Genomic DNA, 20,666 nt, shown 5'->3' with positions numbered 1-20,666 from the left:
GGGTGAATTACGACTGCAAAGAGTGATATAGTTACCGAGGTTGCAACAAAGCTTGGTATTGATTTTCACGATACTGCTACATGCATTGCGGCTCAGCCCTCGCCGTCGAGTAACATCGGCTACCACTACTAGTACCCGACTGCAAAGCCGCAATGAGCCGGCGAAGCCAAAGCCTCTTGCCACTATTTTACCCATCACTATGGCATCAGTAGGTTAGGTAGTTGGTAGTAGGTAGGTGTCGTAGGTACCGTACCTAGTTCAAAATGACACCATTTGCATTCTGGATGAGATTAAAATTGATAAAATTTCCTTCTTGATTAATTCGGTGAATTCCGTTTCAACTTCGGATATTTCCGGCCGTGAAAAACTATCCCCGACGGCCGCGAGATTTCTATAAAAGAATGTCAATTTTAGAATATTTGACGCCGTTTTCAGCCTCCAAAACACATAAAAGCTTTAAAAAAATATTTTTCAAATGCTCGAATCTCATTGGTTCCGGTGTTTGGTGACGATTTTCGTTGAAGACAACGAGGTTGGTCTTAAAGTATTTTAATTATACATTAGAGGTGCATTAGATTGTGAATCAAACAAAGACGGGTGAAACAAACTCCTATTGAACGTTTTCTCAATTTTTTAATGCAAACTTCCGCATCTGGTCGATGGCGGCCTCCATTGGGCGATTTGGTGCGTCACTGCTTCGGAATTCTCAAGCCAAGGGATCCAGCATAATCTGGTTTTCAACATAATACGTACACGTTTATTCACAACACCGGCTTCGCCGGCTACAATAATTGCTACAAGCGCTTCCGTGACATCAGTAAAATCAGAAGAAAAGAGAAGTCATTTGCAAAGAAATCTACTTCTCAAGGACAAGGTATGTGTAAACTCATGCACCATGCATTGAGAATGACTTTAAAATTAACTTATGTAACATTAGATTGGACATGTGTATGATGGTGATGATTTGGTGGAAGACTAAGTTAATGACTTTGTATCATGTTCAACTTGCTGTTGTAGTACAATTTTACTGTAATTTTGGAATCATGGTTATTCAGGGAATTATAAATGTCAATGATTTGATATTAAACTTAAAGCCATCATTGGAGGAGGCGGACATAGACTACAGGAACTTTTGCAAATCTGTTAACTGGGGATCAGCGAAGCAGGTGCATACAACAGCCTTCCATGTTTGTTTCCTTCAAATTCACCTCATATCTCTTTGTAGCCTCTATAGTGAGGCTATATATACTTTTATGATAGTGTAAGTATAAATTTCACGGAAAAAAAAGTGAGGAAATATTCGCTTGGTTACAAAGAAATCAGATTGGACTCATAGATACAGCGCAGTGTGTCGTATTATGGAAAACATTTTTCAGCATATTTATTGCAAATATTACCATGTTATTTTGATGTAAGTATCAACTATAAGTTTTTTTTTCATTAATACTCTTAGTATTATTATTATTATTATAAATGCATGTTATTAATTTATGAAGCCCAACAGATAATAACATGTTCACTGAACAATCTGATTAAAAAGCCAGGAAGCCATCATACACTTCATGTACCATTTGTTAATATGCATTTTCATCAACTGCTCGTTATGAATTTCTGAGCACACCTTGTGTGTGGGGACATGGATATTCTTAATCAGTGACACACTTCCTACAAACCCATTAAAGTTTTAAGTTGCCCCCATCGTTGTTGCACGAAAATTACTGCATATATACTGCATATACAGTCACGTGAAAAAGTAAGTACACCCCGGGTAAAGTTTTGACTTTTTCAACATATTTCAACATACAGCGATTTGATCTTCATTTCAACAATATTGATAGATAAAGGTGATATTGTGGCGGGCACAAGGGGTAATAATTCCGCGTACCAGTGGGTGGCGTGAGTGCCCAGGCGGGGACCGATGGCACATGCCCCGTCCTTCGACCGATCGGGCACGCCCGGGGACTAGGCGTGGCCTCGGCACATATATGCGGGCTCTAAGCTCGAGCCCGCTCAGTGCTGCAGTTCGAGCTTTCGTAATAAAGACTCTTTTAGTTTTATCAAATGCGTTGTGGCCTACCTCTTTGGCAAGCAAGTTGTGTGCGCAGCACCACACTTCACTGGTGACCCCGATTGGTTCAGCCGTTGCTGACCACCGAACGCGCCATGGCCAACAACGCCAGCGCGGTAAAACTTCCAGAGTTTTGGGAAGCACAGGCCGATGTGTGGTTCGTGCAGGCCGAAGTGCAATTTCAGCTTTGAGGCATAACGGCGGACGAGACCCATTACTACCACGTGGTCGCCGCCCTCGGGCCTGGCACTGCCGCCCGAGTCGTGTCCATCCTGCGGCACCCGCCGGTCGACCACAAGTACGGGGCGCTCAAACGTCTCATCGCCACGTTCGGCCTCACGGAGATCGAACGGGCCGACCGCCTCCTGGACCTTCCCGCACTCGGCGACACACGACCATCCGTGCGGATGGATTATATGCTGTCGCTGCTGGGTGACCAAGCCCCAGATTTCTTATTCCGGGCGCTTTTCCTACGCCAGCTACCTCTACAGGTACGCCTCGCGCTGGCCGGTTCCAAAATAAGGGAACCCCGCGCCCTGGCCGAAGAGGCCGACAAGTTCTTCGCAGCTTGCGACACGCGGTCGGGTTACGGTGCTGCCGTCGTGGATCCCGAGGCAGAGGCTACAGCGTCCCTCCTGGCCGCTGCCGCGCCCCGCCCACCACCACCACCGCCGCAGAGAAAACCACGGCCGCCGCCGCCGCAAGCCTGGTGCTATTTCCACGCCAGGTTCGGCCACAAGGCAAGGACGTGTCGCCCGCCATGCTCTTTTCACAAGTCGGGAAACGACCAGGCCGGCGCTCATTAGCGGCCCTGAGCGTCGGCCATTCCAGCAGCCTCCTATTCATTACGGACACCTTGTCCGGGTGCCGTTTCCTCTGCGATACAGGAGCGCAGGTAAGCGTCATCCCCGCCTCCACGTCCGACAAGTGAAACGCGGGCCGGGGCCCCGCATTGCTTGCCGCCAACGGAACACCCATCCGCACATTCGGGAAGCGCTGCCTCTCCCTGCGGTTCGGAGGGCAGCGCTTTCAATGGTCGTTCGTAACCGCCAGCGTGCCAATGGCATTGCTTGGTGCGGACTTCCTATGTATGAATGGGTTGATGGTCGACGTGAAGCGCAGACGGCTCGTCCAGGCCGAAACTTTTAGCTCGCTCGCTTGTTCGCTGAGCGGCTCACCGTGCGGCTTGCTGGAGGGTTCCGTCCCGGTGAGTTTAGTTTGCACGCTTCCGGCAGCGGACGACTTTACCCGCCTCCTCGCCAGTTTCCCGGCCCTCATGCGGCCCACCTTCTCAGCGGTGGCCGTTAAACACGGAGTGGAGCACCACATCCCCACGGTCGGGCCGCCGGTCTATGCTCGGGCACGCCGACTCGAGCCCACAAAGCTCGCGGTGGCGAAAGCGGTGTTCGCCACGGTGGAGCGGCTGGGGATCGTGTGGCGCTCCAACAGCGCTTGGGATTCTCCGCTGCACATCATGCCGAAGCCCGGCGGGGGATGGCGGCCGTGCGGGGACTACCGCCGGCTCAACGATGCTATCACCCCCGACCGCTACCCGGTCCCACACATTCAGGACTTTTCCGCCCGGTTGGCCAACACGACCGTGTTTCCTAAGGTGGACCTCATCCGGGGCTACCATCAGGTCCCCGTCCAACCGGACGACGTCCCGAAGACTGCCGTCATCACCCCTTTCGGCCTCTTCGAATTCCTCAGGATGCCCTTCGGGTTGAAGAATGCAGCTCAGGCGTTCCAGCGGCTCATGGATAGAGTCTTGCGCGACTTACCTTTCCTGTTTGTCTACCTGGACGACATCCTAGTCGCGAGCGCGTCCCGGGAGGAGCACCTGCTCCACCTCCGCACGCTTTTCGAACGCCTGGGCCAGCATGGCCTAATCATCAACCCCGCCAAGTGCCGTTTCGGCGTTGCCACCATCGACTTCTTGGGGCACCACATCACCGAGCACGGGGCCGTCCCTTTACCGGCCAAGGTGGAGGCGGTCAGGGATTTCCCACAGCCCCGCACGATCAAGGGGCTCCAGGAGTTCCTGGGCATGGTAAACTTTTACCACCGCTTCGTGCCCCACGTCGCCCAGCTCCTCCGCCCCTTGCACGAGGCCCTTCGGGGCAAGCCGGGCAAAGGTGACATCGCATGGTCGGAGCCGATGGCCGCAGCGTTCGCGGGTGCAAAGCTGGCTCTGGCCGACGCCACCATGCTGGCGCACCCGGCGCCCGATGCACCGATCGCCCTCACCACCGACGCGTCGGACTACGCGGTGGGCGTGGTGCACGAGCAATGGGTGCGTGGTGCTTGGCAACCGCTGGCGTTTTTCAGCCGGCAGCTTCGCCCGCACGAACGCCGGTACAGCACCTTCGACCGCAAGTTGCTCGGGCTCCACCTGGCGGTCCGACACTTCCGCCATCTGCTGGAGGGCCGCCCGTTCACGGCCTTCGTTGACCACAAGCCCCTTGTGTTCACGATGGCCAAGGTCGCCGAGCCATGGTCGGCACGGCAGCAGCGCCACCTCTCTGCCGTGTCCGAGTACACGACGGACATCCGTCACGTGGCGGGTAAGGACAACCCGGTGGCGGATTGCCTTTCCCGGTCCGTCGTGCACGCGGTCCACTATGCCCGGATGGCGGAGGCCCAGACCGCCGACCCCGGCGTCCAGGCCTTGCGGACCGCCGTCACGGGCCTCCGCGTCACCGAGGTGCCGTTCGATGCCGCGGGCACGGCCCTCCTATGCGACGTCTCCCTCGGCCGGCCTCGCCCCATCATGCCCGTTGGCTGGCAGCGCCCGGTGTTCGACGCCATCCATGGCCTGTCCCACCCTGGCACGAGGGCATCCCAGAAACTCGTCGGGGCGAAGTTCGTCTGGCATGGCCTCAGGAAGGACGTCCGCAACTGGGCCAGGACGTGCCTCACGTTCCAGCGCGCAAAGGTCCACCACCACACCCAGGCACCGTTGGCCCCGTTGGCCCCGTTTACGGTGCCCGAGCGGCGGTTCGACCACGTGCACGTCGACTTGGTGGGACCTCTGCCCCCCTCGCGACGGTTCACCCACCTCCTCACCATGGTCGACCGCACCACACGGTGTCCGGAGGCCGTCCCATTGGCAGCGACGTCTGCGGCTGAGGTGGCGCAAGCCTTTATCGCCACTTGGGTTGCCCGGTTCGGTGCCCCCTCGGATATCTCGTCCGACCGCAGCCCCCAGTTCACCTCGGAGCTCTGGGCCGCGGTGGCGCAAGGGCTCGGGGTGAAGCTACACCACACCACGGCCTACCACCCCCAGGCCAATGGCCTGTGTGAGCGCTTTCATCGCTCCATGAAGGCCGCGCTCCGGGCCAGCCTGCGCGACGGCGGCTGGGTCGACAGGCTCCCCTGGGTCCTGCTGGGCCTCAGGATGGCGCCCAAGGACGACCTGCGCGCGTCCTCGGCGGAGCTGGTCTTCGGGCAACCACTGCGGGTACCGGGTGAATTTATCCCCGACTCCACGGCTCCTTGGTCCGCGGCGCAACACCGCTCCGCCCTTCAGGAGACCGCCCGGAGGTTCGCACGGCACACCACGGTTGCCCGCCTTCCCACGTCGCCCCGGAGCTTTGCACGGCAAAGTACGTGTTCATCCGGCACGACGCCCACCGGGCACCGCTACGGCCCCCTTACGACGGGCCCTTCCGCGTGCTGGAGACCGGGGTCAAATTTTTCACGGTCGACATCGGTGGTGCCCCGGATCGCATTTCCGTGGACCGCCTCAAGCCGGCCTACCTCAATCCGGACCACCCCCCGCCAGCAGCTCTGCCTCCGCGTCGGGGCCACCCCCCGGCGGTCGGACCCCCGGCACCCCCGCCAGCAGCTCTGCCTCCGCGTCGAGGCTGCCCCCCGGCGGTCGGACCCCTGGCACCCGCCAGCCCCGCTGGCCCGCTACCCCCCAGCCCTGCACCCATCGCCAGGGGGCGTTTCGGCCGGGTCATCCGGCTTCCCCGCAAACTCACCCTTCAGGTGCACGGGAATTCTGGGGGGGGAGCGTGTGGTGGGCACAAGGGGTAATAATTCCGCGCACCAGTGGGTGGCGCGAGCGCCCAGGCGGGGACCGATGGTACATGCCCCGCCCTTCGACCGATCGGCCACGCCCGGGGACTAGGCGTGGCCTCGGCACATATATGCGGGATCTAAGCTCGAGCCCGCTCAGTGCTGCAGTTCGAGCTTTCGTAACAAAAACTCTTTTGGTTTTATCAAACGCATTGTGGCCTACCTCTTTGGCAAGCAAGTTGTGTGCGCAGCACCACACTTCAATATAATATAACAAATATCATGAAACATTTACATTTTGTAGTCCATTGTATAATTTAAATAAACATAAATGCAAATTTCGCATGTGGAAAAAGTAAGTACACCCCTACATTTATCACTACTTCAAATACCTAAAATTAGAATCAGGTGCACCAGCTCAGGTGCAAATGATTAGAACATCGTCAGAGAGGATCTTGGAGGAACCTGTATTATTTAAACCTCAGACATTTCGTTTGGTTTGCTCTTTGTTGTTGAAGTGTGCGGCGTCACTATGCCGAGATCAAAAGAGCTCTCTGAGGCCTTCAGAAAGAAGGTTATAGATGCCTACGAGTCTGGGAAGGCATTTAAAAAGATCTCCAAACAATTTGAAATCAACCATTCGACTGTCCGGAAGATCATCTCCAAGTGGAGAAGATTTCAAAAAACTGCCAACTTGTTCAGGCCAGGCCACCCCAGCAAGTTCAGCTCGAGAGCAGACCGCAAGATGCTGAAAGAAGTCTCTAAGAAACCCAGAATGTCATCACGGGACCTACAGGTAGCTCTTGCCACTGTTGATGTCAAAGTGCACGAGTCTACCATTAGAAAGAGGCTGCACAAATTTGATCTACATGGGAGGTGTGCTAGGAGGAAACCTTTGCTGTCCAGAAAGATCATCAGGGCAAGACTAACGTTTGCCAATGAACACCCAGGCAAAGACCAGCACTTGTGGAACAATGTGCTCTGGACAGATGAGTCAAAGGTAGAGCTATTTTGCCACAGTACCAGAAGACATGTTTGGCGAAAACCAAAGACAGCATTGGACCACAAGAACCTGATACCAACTGTAAAGCATGGTGGTGGAAATATTATGGTTTGCAGCAGCTTTGCTGCATCAGGGCCTGGGCAGCTCACCATCATAGAATCCACGATGAATTATTCATTGTACCAGAGGGTGCTTGAGGATAATGTGAGGCCATCTGTCGGAAAGTTGAAGCTCAACCGAAAGTGGACCTTCCAACATGAGAATGACCCTAAACATACCAGTAAATTCACCAAGGAATGGCTGAAAAGAAAGAAATGGAGGGTTCTGGAATGGCCAAGTCAAAGCCCGGATCTAAATCCCATCGAGATGTTGTGGGGGGATTTGAAACGAGCTGTGCATGCAAGAAACCCCTCAAACATCGCACAGCTGAAAGAATTCTGCATGGAGGAGTGGGCAAAAATTTCTCCCAGTCGATGTCAGAGACTGGTAGATAGTTATAAGAAACGCCTACTTGAGGTTGTTTCTGCCAAAGGGGGCAATACCACCTATTAGAGCCAAGGGTGTACTTACTTTTTCCACCTGCGAAATTTGCATTTATGTTTATTTAAATTATACAATGGACTACAAAATGTCAATGTTTCATGATATTTGTTATATTATATCACCTTTATCTATCAATATTGTTGAAATGAAGATCAAATAGCTGTATGTTGAAATATGTTGAAGAAGTCAAAACTTTACATGGGGTGGACTTACTTTTTCTCATGACTGTATACTGCATGCCCTATGGCCTATGGGTAGTTCCGTATATTTTCCATTTCTGATGATTGAGCTCACTGTACTCTTGGGAACTTTCTTACAATCTTGAAATTGTTTTATACCCTTCCCCAAATCTATGCTTCCTCACAATTATATCTCAGTTATACGGACAGTTGCTTGGACCTCATGGTGGAGTTTCTGCTATGACATGCACTGTCAACTTTGGGACCTCATATAGAAAGGTTTGTTTCTTTATAAATAATGCCAAATCAACTGAATTGACCTATAGGTCGACTGCAATCAAGCTGTAGAGACATATCAAGGATGATCAATGGAATTTTTTTATGCATCTGAGCTCAATTTGGAGTGTCATAATTAAGGGTTTGAACACTTTTGGCTCGACATTTCAGCTTTTAATTTTGAATTTCATTGTAAAAGTTTATTAAAAAAAAAAAAAAAGATTCCACTTTGACATTATGGGGGTATTTTGTGTATATCAGTGACAAAAAAAATCTCATTTTAATCCATTTTCAATTTACGCTGTAACATCACAAAATTTAAAAAGTCAAGGGGTGTGAATACTTTCTGAAGGCACTGCACTTGTACCAAGTTTAACTCAGATCCCTTCAGCCATTCCTAAATTATCGCAGCAATGAAAACATATCACACAAACGCACAGACAGCCAGCCGAACAACCAAAAAACATAATGCCTCAGATAGCAACTTCATCAGCGGAGGCATAAAAATCAAATGGATAAATCACCTTGTGCTGTGATTGGACGGTGAGGCTCAAGTTCTGGCTCTGTCATCTCTTTTGGAATGCTGCAAACTTGAGATGTAACTGAAGGTTTGTTTTCCTCATCTTCTATGTCCAATTCTAGAGATCTTCCTTGTTCAGCCCTTTCTACCACTTCTTGTATTTGACTTGTCACTCCAACCATATCCATTTCCAAAGTAAGCAATCTTGCATCGAGAGTTTTACCACCACCTGGTGACGCCACCACACAGCCACCTGGCAACCCCTCCTCAAAGCCACCCAGTGCTGCTGGCGCCACCTCCTCAAAGCCACCCGGTGCTGCCGGCCCCTCTTCGAAGCCACCCGGTGCTGCCACCCCCTCCTCGAAGCCACCCGGTGCTGCCGTCCCCTCCTCGAAGCCACCCGGTGCTGCCGCCCCTTCTTCGAAGCCACCCGGTGCTGCCGCCGCCTCCTCGAAGCCACCCGGTGCTGCCGCCCCCTCCTTGAAACCAGCCGGTGCTGTCGCCCCCTCCTCGAAACCACCCAGTGCTGCCGCCCTCTCCTCGAAACCACCCGGTGCTGCCGCCCCCTCCTCGAAACCACCCGGTGCTGCCGCCCCCTCCTCGAAGCCACGCGGTGCTGCCACCCCCTCCTCGAAGCCACACGGTGCTGCTGCCCCCTCCTCGAAGCCACGTGGTGCTGCCGCCCCCTCCTCGAAGCCACCCGGTGCTGCCGCCCCCTCCTCGAAGCCACCTGGTGCTACCGCCCACTCCTCGACATCACGCAGTGCTGCCGCCCACTCCTCTAAGCCACCCGGTGCTGCCGTTCCCTCTTCAAAGCCAGCCGGTGCTGCCGGCCCCTCCTGAAAGCCACCCGGTGCTGCTGGCCCCTCCTGAAAGCCACCCGGTGCTGCCGGCTCCTCCTCAAAGCCACCCGGTACTGCCGGCCCCACCACAAAGCCACCCGGTGCTGCCGCCCCCTCCTCGAAGCCACGTGGTGCTGCCGCCCCCTCCTCGAAGCCACCCGGTGCTGCCGCCCCCTCCTCGAAGCCACCTGGTGCTACCGCCCACTCCTCGACATCACGCAGTGCTGCCGCCCACTCCTCTAAGCCACCGGGTGCTGCCGTTCCCTCCTCAAAGCCAGCCGGTGCTGCCGGCCCCTCCTGAAAGCCACCCGGTGCTGCCGGCTCCTCCTCAAAGCCACCCGGTACTGCCGGCCCCACCACAAAGCCACCCGGTGCTGCCGGCCCCTCCTCAAAGCCACCCGGTGCTGCTGGGCCCTCCTCAAAGCCACCCGGTGCTGCCGGCCCCTCCTCAAAGCCACCCGGTGCTACCGGCCCCTCCTCAAAGCCACCAGGTGCTGCCGGCCCCTCCTCAAAGCCACCCGGTGCTGCTGGCTCCTCCTCAAAGCCACCCGGTGCTGCCACACCCTCAAAGCCACACGGTGCTGCCACACCCTCAAAGCCACCCGGTGCAGCCACACCCTCAAAGTCACCCGGTGCTGCCACACCCTCAAAGCCACCCGGTGCTGCCACACCCTCAAAGCCACCCGGTGCTGCCACACCCTCAAAGCCACCCGGTGCTGCCACACCCTGAAAGCCGCCTGGTGCTGCCGCCCCCTCAAAGCCACCTGATGCTGCCGCCCCCTCAAAGCCACCCAATGCTGCCTCCTCCTCAAAGCCACCCGACCCCTTCCCCTCAAAGACACATGGCACCTCCCCCTCAAAGCCACCCGGCTCCTCCTCCTCACCTGGTTCCGTTCCGTCGAAGACATCCGCCCCCTCAAAGTCACCTGGCGCCGCCCCCAAATCAAACATCATTACCTCTTGAATTACTTGCACCTTTTCCATTGTCTGATTCACTCCCTGGTGTTTTTCTTCTTTGGCTTCTTCACTTCCTTTTTGCTCGATTGCCTGCCCTTTTGTTTCATTTGCTTCCCCTCTCTCTTCCAGACACATTTTCACAATTTCTTTCGTCTGCTCTTTAACATTTATACAACTTCTACTCTTCATTTCTGACTTTGTGCCAATAACTCCATCAGCCTTTTGATTTTCCACAACGATTATTCTTGCATTATCATTCCAATTTTCAACTATATCAGAATCACAACCTCCTTTGTCAGATACTCTACCTTCCTGTTGTCGATCTGTTTTCGAGTCCTTTTTTGTGTCACTTGTAATCTTTAGTTGTAACCTAATTTCTGACCTTTTTTCTTTCTTTCCTTGGAAATGTTCCTTTTCAGTCTTCTTCTGCTCTTCTTTATCATCAATCTCACACTTTTCCATCTCCTCCTCAATTTCACCTAAAATCTCATGACCTCTTTCTGCATCCACGTTTTTCCCCACTTCTCTCTCCATTGTTCTTTCATTATTTCTCCCACTCCTTCTTGCTCTGAAAGGAGATAAGCAACAATAATAATTGAGGCAACGATGTGAATTCAAAACAACGTGAATATACATACATCCACAATAAAATGTGGCAAGATAATTAGTGCAAACGTACATCAATATAAACCGAGGACAACATATGACTATGTACAATAAGGCAATTATCTGTGGTCATGTAAGTCCGAAAATCATGTATTAAAATAAATAAATAAATAAATAAAAACACTGCAAAAATAAATAAATAAATAAACACATGGCTGGACCAATCTCCACCAAATTTTGCACATGTGCTGGGGGTACACCAACGGTCAGGTCATGGGAACAACCCCATCCCCCCTTCAAATGAAGAGAGAATAACTAATTCCCATGGCACTCAGCCGTTTCAAAATGAAACTATTCCATTCTGTCAAAGCAACAACAACAACAACAACAACAACAACAACAACAACAACATGCATTTTAAGGCCATTTTCCCTGCTAGAGCGGGGGTTAGCCCCATTCTATCAAAGCCTTGGGGATAATTTAATTGTTGTGTTGAGGTCCACCCATCTTAATGGATGACAGGGGATGCAAGTGCTTCTGTATCAGTGAATTAATAATTTTCTTCCTTCTTTGAAAAGGAGAGCCTTGGTCTTGCCAAATTTGCTTCATCAGTATCGAGATCAAAAGTTCTGAATAATTTTTCATCATCCAATCCGCAGCCAAAGTGAGGCAGCCTGGACAACAACACCACTGAGGCTTGCTCAAGGCATGCAAGGAATCCGCCTCTGCGCAGGGGTCCCCATTGTCGAATGAGGCCACCGAGGGCCGAGGGACTTGACTTTAGAGGTCAAAAATCAAAGTTTGCTTTTTGAAAGTGAAAATTAATCATCCCCATGGTATATGTTTGCAGTGAGCATGGTGTGTCTGCCTAGATAGAAATCCAGCTAACTCGTGGATTTACCTGACCATTATAGCTGTCACGTGATTATCTTGGCCTTATGTTTTGGAGCGCGAAGAAAACTCAGAGTTTACATGTCAAACCTTGACGAAATTAGGGTGATACGCTACAGGTAAAAATAAATGTGATACAATGGAATATTTATCATAAAATGTATTTTGTTGTGTGTTCATTTAAAGAAATGAGATGGAGAGTGTCGCTGAAGCTGAAGGGAAAGGTGTATGCTGCATGTGTGAGAAGTGTTATGATTTATGGGAGCGAGACATGGGTAATGAACGTAGAGCAGCAACGAAGGCTGGAAAGGGTGGAAATGCGAATGGTTCGATGGATGTGCGGAGTATCGTTGAGAGAGAGGAAGACAAATGATGAATTGCGAAAGATGATGGGAATAGAGCCTGTGATTGATGCTGTCAAGAGGAACAGGTTGAGATGGTTTGGTCATGTGTTGAGGAAGGATGAAAGTGACTGGTTGAGAAGAGTGATGGAAATGAATGTAGAAGGAAGTAGAGGACGGGGAAGACCGAGAAAGACTTGGCTAAAGATGGTGGAAGAAGAAATGCGGGCAAGGGGGTTAACAAGGAGAGATGCAGAAAATAGGGCAAAATGGAGAAGATTGTCATGGGGACCGCAAGGCTAACCCCCGCTCTAGCAGGGGAAATGGCCTTAAAATGCATGTTGTTGTTGTTGTTGTTGTTGTTCATTTAAAGAAAGTGGTTTTAACAGGAATTACAGTGAATTAACAGAAAAAAATAACAGCATCATATATTTGTCTCTCCTGGATTGTGTGGAATCCAAAGATCAACATTATTGGCATTTGGCATGATGAGGCCAAAGCACAAGGCTCTTCCTTTCAAATTGGGGACAGGTTGTTGGCCGCCATGTTTTTACCACCACCCCTCTGATTCTCAACCCTCTTACCCTCCCCAGCTGTTCCAGAAAACAAACGTTATTCCAGTAACTCCTTCCATAAACTCCCAAGATGCAGGCTTACTTCCCACCTCCACACTTGTCAGGGCCTCATTGTAATCATAATCTTGATTACAATCGTCAATAATCAATGTAATCAATCAAATCAATGATCAAATCAAATAAAAATCAAAAACAAATCAAATAATCAAAAGAAAATTTTTCTATTCATTTGATAGATTTGTTTTGCCGCATGAGCAGCCCTGTCTTCTTCTTCCTCCCCGCCCCATTTTTGTGTAAAGACAGGCTTATATAATGGACACTGAGGAAAGCGGTGGTAAAACATGAATTTATTTTCCGCCTTTAAACTTATTTTAACCTTTTTTTAAAGGGCCAGAGACACAGAAAATCATGCTTGGTTTAATTTATGGACATCGATTCGCGTAACACTTAATAGTTCCTTTTTTTTGAAGAAATATCTTGGAAGGAAGATATTAATGTTTTAGGGTGTACTTCTACGCTCGATTGGCCACACCCCTCCCCCCAAACCACGATTTTATTACCCACGTGACCCGCTACGTCACCTCGATGGACGGAAGCATGGACAACTGAAAAATACAATTCCTTTGATGACTTAATCGGCGGAAACATAAAAAAGAAGAAGAAGAGCACTATCACCAAGCACCCGTATACTATAAAAATGGACATTCATGCATTATTATGCACTTTTCACATATTTGACCACAGGTGCTAATTCTTTCTCACCTTCTTTCTACAGAAATCTTCCTGCCACTATCCCCCTCCATTTCCCGTAGAGTCGCTTGGAGGGCAGCAAGCTCACTCCCCATCTCACCACCACCTTCCTCGGTCAGTGGTTCACTTGCTCCAAAACCTTCTCTTTGTGCTGCTCTCTCCACTTCCTTCTCTGCTGTTCTCAACCTCTCTGCCAGCTCTCTTTTCTCTCCTTCCAAAATGGAAATTTTTATCTAGAAGGGTAAAGAAGCAAAAGGGAAAAAGGACAGTTAAAGGTCATAAACACCACAAAAATATATGATCGGCGAGTACAGTGCATTCAGAAAGTATTCAGGCCCCTTCACTTTTTTTCACATTTTGTTATGTTGCCGCCTCATGCTGAAATCGTTTAAATTCATTTTTTCCCTCATCAATCTACACTCAATACCCCGTAATGACAAAGGGAAAACAGGATTTTAGAAAGTTTTGCAAAATTTATAAAAAGAAAAAACTGAAATATCACATTGACATAAGTATTCAGACCCTTTGCTATGACGCTTGAAATTTAGCTCAGGTGCCTCCCATTTCTCTTTATCATCTTTGAGATGTTTCTACACCTTGATGGGAGTCCACCCGTGGTAAATTCAATTGATTGGACATGACTTGGAAAGGCACACACCTGTCTATATAAAGTCTCACAGCTGACAATGCATATCAGAGCAAAAACCAAGACATGAGGTCGAAGGAACTGCCTGCTGAGCTGAGAAATAGGATTGTGTCGAGGCACAGATCTGGGGAAGCCTACAAAAAATTTCTGCTGCATTGAAGGTTCCCAAGAGCACAGTGGCCTCCATAATTCTTAAATGGAAGAACTTTGGAACAACCAGGACTCTTCCTAGAGCTGACCGCCTGGCCAAACTGAGCAATCGGGGGAGAAGGGCCTTGGTAAGAGAGGTGACCAATAACCCGATGGTCACTCTGGCTGAGCTCCAGAGACCCTGTGTGGAGATGGGAGAAACTTCCAGAAGCACAACCATCACTGCAACACCCCACCGATCTGGGCTTTATGGCAGAGTGGCCAGACGGAAGCCTCTCCTCAGTGTAAGACACATGAAAGCCCCCTTGGAGTTTGCAAAAAAGCACCTAAAGGACTCTCAGACTGTGAGAAACAAGATTCTGTGGTCTGATGAAACCAAGATTGAACTGTTTGGCTTCCGTCTGACCATTCTACCATAAAGCCCAGATCGGTGGAGTGTTGCAGTGATGGTTGTGCTTCTGGAAGTTTCTCCCATCTCCACACAGGGTCTCTGGAGCTCAGCCAGAGTGACCATCGGGTTATTGGTCACCTCTCTTACCAAGGCCCTTCTCCCCTGATTGCTCAGTTTGGCCGGGCGGCCAGCTCTAGGAAGAGTCCTGGTTGTTCCAAACTTCTTCCACTTAAGAATTATGGAGGCCGTGCTCTTGGGAACCTTCAATGCAGCAGAGATTTTTTTTGTAGCCTTCCCCAAATCTGTGTCTCGACACAATCCTGTCTCTGAGCTCTGCAGGCAGTTCCTTCGACCTCATGGCTTGGTTTTTGCTCCGATATGCATTGTCAGCTGTGAGACCTTATATAGACAGGTGTGTGCCTTTCCAAATCATGTCCAATCAATTGAATTTACCACGGGTGGACTCCAATCAAGGTGTAGAAACATCTCAAAGATGATCAAGAGAAATGGGAGGCACCTGAGCTAAATTATAAGTGCCATAGCAAAGGGTCTGAATACTTATGTCAATGTGATATTTCAGTTTTTTCTTTTTAATAAATTTGCAAAACTTTCTAAAATCCTGTTTCCTCTTTGTCATTATGGGGTATTGAGTGTAGATTGATAAGGGAAAAAATGAATTTAAACGATTTCAGCATAAGGCGGCAACATAACAAAATGTGAAGGGGTCTGAATACTTTCTGAATGCACTGTGTGTATATATATATATATATATATATATATATATATATATATATATATATATATATATATATATATATCATCATCAAATTCCTCATTTGTATGCCTCTGCACCCCCGAAAGTGGCCGGAGGCATTATGTTTTTCTTACTTGTAATAGTGGAAGAAGCCTGGCCCTTGCCTCCAACTCACGCAGGCGAGCTAAAGCACAGACCATCTGGTTTCGAATCTGGGTCAACTGGTCAGCAGGAGTGAAGAGAGTTGTGCATGACGGGGATGGTGTGAGGAGGGAACGAGGCTGTGGGCAAGGTGAGAACAAAAATAGCCCAATAGGTAATAAATATTACTCTGCAAATGTCAATGTCGCAATATTAAACAATACCTATAAAACAAATAGAGAGGAATATATATATATATAAAAGAAAGCTTTTGTTTGTTTTTGTTTGTTTGTTTGTTTGTCTGCACAATGGTGAAAGATAGGAGGAAACCTCTGAAACAAAAAATGTCGGCATGGGCCCCCGGAAGGTTATAGGCAAGGTGGCGAGGCCGGTCGAGGCCGGGCTAGGCCCATTTCGCAATTAAAAGCCGAGCTGAATTATCGTAGAAAATCTTCTACGGCTGCGAGTAAAAGCTGAATTATAGTAGTAAGTTCATTCAAAAAGAACCCGGGCAACGCCGGGTGCTTTCGGCTTGTGTGTGTGTATATTATATATATATTGTCGTGCGAATCCCTCGAGGTTAACACCAGGGACCGCGGAAGACCAACCGGCTTTAACGGAGGCGACGATCAAACACGGATTTTGCTATCAACCGCGGGAAGAAGGGAAGAGGCAGAAGCGGCAAAAGCGCGTACCTGTAGAGGGAATGAACTCGAACGAAAATGCAGGGTAAAATGTACAAAAAGAAACACGTTTATTCCGGAACCCGAGAACAAGGAACGCAACGGTAAATAAATAATGATCCTAAATTGGGATCCCACACACCTCACTTCAGAATATGAGACAGGGGAAAATGAATTAATAAAAGAACACGTTCGTCGTGTACGGGGAAATGTGGTGCGTCCTTATCTGTCTGTAGTCTTGTCCACCGTCCAACGCGGCTCCAAGCTCCGGCGCAAAGAAACCCTCCGTCCACTTCGCCAGGCCTCGATGCGACTCGCTCCGCGACACGCCACGAGGTACCTCCAACCCCTCGTCGGTCCAACACACGAGGTCACGCTCGCTCCGAGCAACAATGCACCACAAGGAACCAAAAGCACCACGCAGAATCAAAAGCACCACGCGTCCAACGCAGGGCCAGCGATCCCCACACGAAGCCAATCTCCAACCCGAAGGGGCCGATCTCCAACACGAGGTCCAGCGCGAAGAGAAACAAAAAGACAAAGAGCAGAGAGAGACCGTGCAGCGCCAAGAGAGCCAAGAGAAAGACAAAATGTCGTGCAGCGTGCCCTTTTATAACCTTGCCTCTGACGTCAGTCTTCTCGCGCTACCAACCAGGGCCTCGCAGCTTCCCGCCGTTCACCGAACCTTCTAGCGCCTTCCCTCCAATGAACAACCTCCTTCTCAGTTGCGTCTTCGCGCCTCCCGCCCTGATTGGCTGGAGGTTCGCGCCTTCTGCGCCAACCAATCACACGTTCCCTCTGGCGTGGGTTACACTCGTCTCACGCGATGTTGCTCGGCCAGCCGGTGGTGTGGCTGGCGGTGGCCACCCGGCGGTGCCTCGATCTGACTTCCTGCCGGTCTTCTTCCAAGGTCATTGTAAGGGAAGGGAACTATTTAATGTTGCACTAAGGGCCTATCTAAGTGTTTATATGTGTGCGTTGCCATCAGGGACAAAGGAATGACTACCAGGTCTGACACACAGGGGTTTATCTTAGTCCCTACACTATTTAACACCCGAACATCCTTGTATGTTCACAGGTATACACTTATCCCGACAAACTGCCTAAAAACACAGAAATTACAAGGTAGATTCCCTGCGGCGACAGTCGAAGCATGTTACCTATACAGATCGACCTGGCTCGAGATATTCCTTTACCCCCCCCGACATAACAATATATATATATATATATATATATATATATATATATATATATATATATATATATATATATATATATATATATATATATATATATATATATATAAGTTCAAAACACACCTGGTCACAAGTGTGCCGCACTGACCGGGTCCTCAGTCGAGGTCCTCAGCATCATCCCGTTTCGGCCCTTCAACCTCGATACGGTCAGCTAAGGTGGGCCAGCAGGGGCACGTACACATCCACATGCAGCAACTGCACCGGGATGCGTACATACCCCCACCCCCAGCCAGTGCGAACAACAACAACAACAACAACAACAACTCCACATCCAGAATCCACAGCACCAAACAAACATGGTGGAACACGCAAACACCCACCTTTATGCCCTTCACCACTCACCAACAAAACACACCAGATCATTCATACACACACATACATACAGAACACCAACCAAACAACCAACTACACTTACATCATACACCACTCAACACACAAAAACACACACTCATGCAAAAATTAATTCATGCAAAAACACACACCCTCACCCACTCACTCATATACACAAAATAAGAAGTAATAATGTAACAAAAAAAACCAAAAAAAAACACCCCCCCCCCCCCCCCCCCCACACACACACACACACACACACACACACACACACACACACACACACACACACACACACACACACACACACACACACACACACACACACACACACACACACCGTTCGACGTGCCTCCATATCCAAAATGAGCCTTTCAAGGCAACCTGGGCCACCTTGTCACACATTCTCCTTCTTTCTGTCCCACACACTCCCAGCCTAGCAAGAAATGCAGAAAAGGAATTGCCAATATACCCTCTACACCCCACTTCAAATGGCTGACACGAAACGCGCCAACGCTTCTCCCGGCACTCTGCCTCCAGCTCACTGTACTTTCCTATCTTCCACCTCCTCCATGTTCTCTTCCCAAGGTACCGACAACTCCCCTAAGCTGACCTGTCTTGTTGCACTTGACCAAATGACAATGTCAGGCCGCAACCTTGTCACACAGATCTCCTCTGGGAATACCAATTGTCGCTTTAGGTCTGCCACCACCTGCCAATCACAAGCATCTGACAGCCCTCTTGCTTTCCACCTCCTCCGCCTCTTTCCACTTGGCCCTCTTTGACAAACCACACCTCTCCCCCATCAGTCTCCTCCACTCTTCTCTCTCTCGATCTCAGCACCTCTTGTTGCACCATCTGCACCACCACCGCCAGCACTTAATCATGTCGCCACCTGTATCTTCCTGCTGCCAATGCTACTGAGCATGCACTCAGTGCATGCTGCACCGTTCCCACACCTCCACACAAATAACATCTCTCCTCCTGCAACAACCCCCACAATCTCAAGTTTACTGGTGACGGAAGCACATCATATGTTGCCCGCAACAGGAAATTCAACAATATTGGCTCCATCCTCCAAATCTCTTGCCACTTCAATATCCTCACCCGCACACCTTCCCACTTAGTCCAAGCACCTTGCTGTGCCTGACCAACTGCTTTCACATATCTCCCCTCCTCTTCCTTTCTTCTCAACTCCCTCTCAACCATCTTCCCCCTCTCTTTCACACATGCCTTTCCCCATCGCTCATGCTTCATCCACCCCAAGCCATGCTTCCCGTGCTGTACCATCCCCATGACCTCCTCCTGTTGTAACCGCTCCTCCATCTCGTCCACCTCTGCTCTTGCATTCCACTTCCGACTTCCCTTCTTCTCTGGGAGAGCATTCTTTACCACTGCATCACTTGAATCCCGCAACATCATGAACTCCCGCACCCTCACCACCTTAAACTCCTCGGTTAATGATGTCAAGGGAAACTGGAGTTTTCCACCCTGACCATAAAAGGCAATGTTCGTCAAACAGCGTGGCACTCCCAACCACCTCACAAACCCACTCACCACAACCTCCATCCTCTCTACATGCCCAATTGCAATATCATACATCATCAATGGCCACAATACTCGTAGCATCAATCCAAACTTCAAACACCATAGCTTCAACTTACCTGGCAAACCACATCCATCAAACCTCTCAAAAGCTCGTTTCTGACCTCCTCCACTCTTCCCACATCATTCAACTCCACTGTATGCCATCTTGCCAAACTCTTCACAGGGGCCTCTACCAATGATGGAACCACCTCCCCTCCCAGCTCAAACTTGTGCATGTTCTCCACCACTCCTCGTCTCACTACCACACTCCTCGACTTTCTTGCTTTAAATCCCATTCTTGCCCACCGCATCAACCTTTCCAGTCGTCCCAGTACCTCTACTGCTGCATCAGCGGACTATTGGACAACTGTCAGGCCATCCATGAAAGCAAACATTGCTGGCAACCTCTGACCAGGGGCTAGCTCCACTTCTTTCCCATGTCCCCTCACCGCACGTATCAACAACTCCATAACCAGCACAAACAAAATCGGGGAGATGGTACATCCCATCGGGATCCCCACTTCCAACTTCTGCCACTCTGTTACATAGGACTGTGTCGCAAACCGCATCCAAAACTGATCATAATATGGCATCAAAAAATCCCTAAATCTCCGTGGCACCCAAAATAAATCCATGACATACCTGATCAAGGCATGCGGCACTGACCCATATGGATTCCCCAAATCCAGCCATACCACCGCCACATCCTTCCTTTGCCTCCTGTAACACTTGCCAGACCATTGCCAAGTGTTCAATGCATCCTGGTGATCCTGGTATTCCTGCCTTCTGCACAGAACCATCCACAAAACCATTCCCTCTGATGAAGCCTGAGAGCCGTGCCGATATATATAGGAAGAACCTGAGGAAAGGACAGATGGACCTGAGGGACATACTTAATCTGAACGCAAATACCTCAATGCCGATCTTAACCCTGAGGTCTTAATCATGCAGATTCACACAGAACTAGATATCTGCAATCAAAAAGCGAACGTACGCTTCCCCTTGATCCAATGCCCGATCAATTGCATGTAGGCCAATAGCCATATTTTTCGGACCACTATATGCCTTGACCTTCAACATTTAGGGATGGAGTGTAAATTATGAAAATGTGTCCCCATACAAAATCTATCCATAAAACTCAATGTCTTGAAAAT

General features: G+C 49.9%; 1 protein-coding gene across 1 annotated transcript in view; it reads right to left on the bottom strand.

Annotated features, from left to right (window-relative positions):
• LOC137412693 (uncharacterized) overlaps nt 1-20,666 on the bottom strand; it is a 45,165-nt gene that overhangs the window by 10,649 nt on the left and 13,850 nt on the right. Inside the window, exons 4-6 of the mRNA XM_068097978.2 lie at nt 15,650-15,796; nt 13,587-13,807; nt 8,617-10,979 (exon numbers count right to left, since the gene is read on the bottom strand). Coding sequence (XP_067954079.2) covers nt 8,617-10,979; nt 13,587-13,807; nt 15,650-15,796 — 2,731 coding nt within the window. The remainder of the gene's footprint in view (nt 1-8,616; nt 10,980-13,586; nt 13,808-15,649; nt 15,797-20,666) is intronic.

Source organism: Myxine glutinosa, chromosome 6 (assembly GCF_964187855.1).
Source record: "Myxine glutinosa chromosome 6, kmMyxGlut1.1, whole genome shotgun sequence".
Classification (NCBI taxonomy): Eukaryota; Metazoa; Chordata; class Myxini; order Myxiniformes; family Myxinidae; genus Myxine; species Myxine glutinosa.
This window is presented reverse-complemented; position numbering and strand designations above follow the sequence as displayed.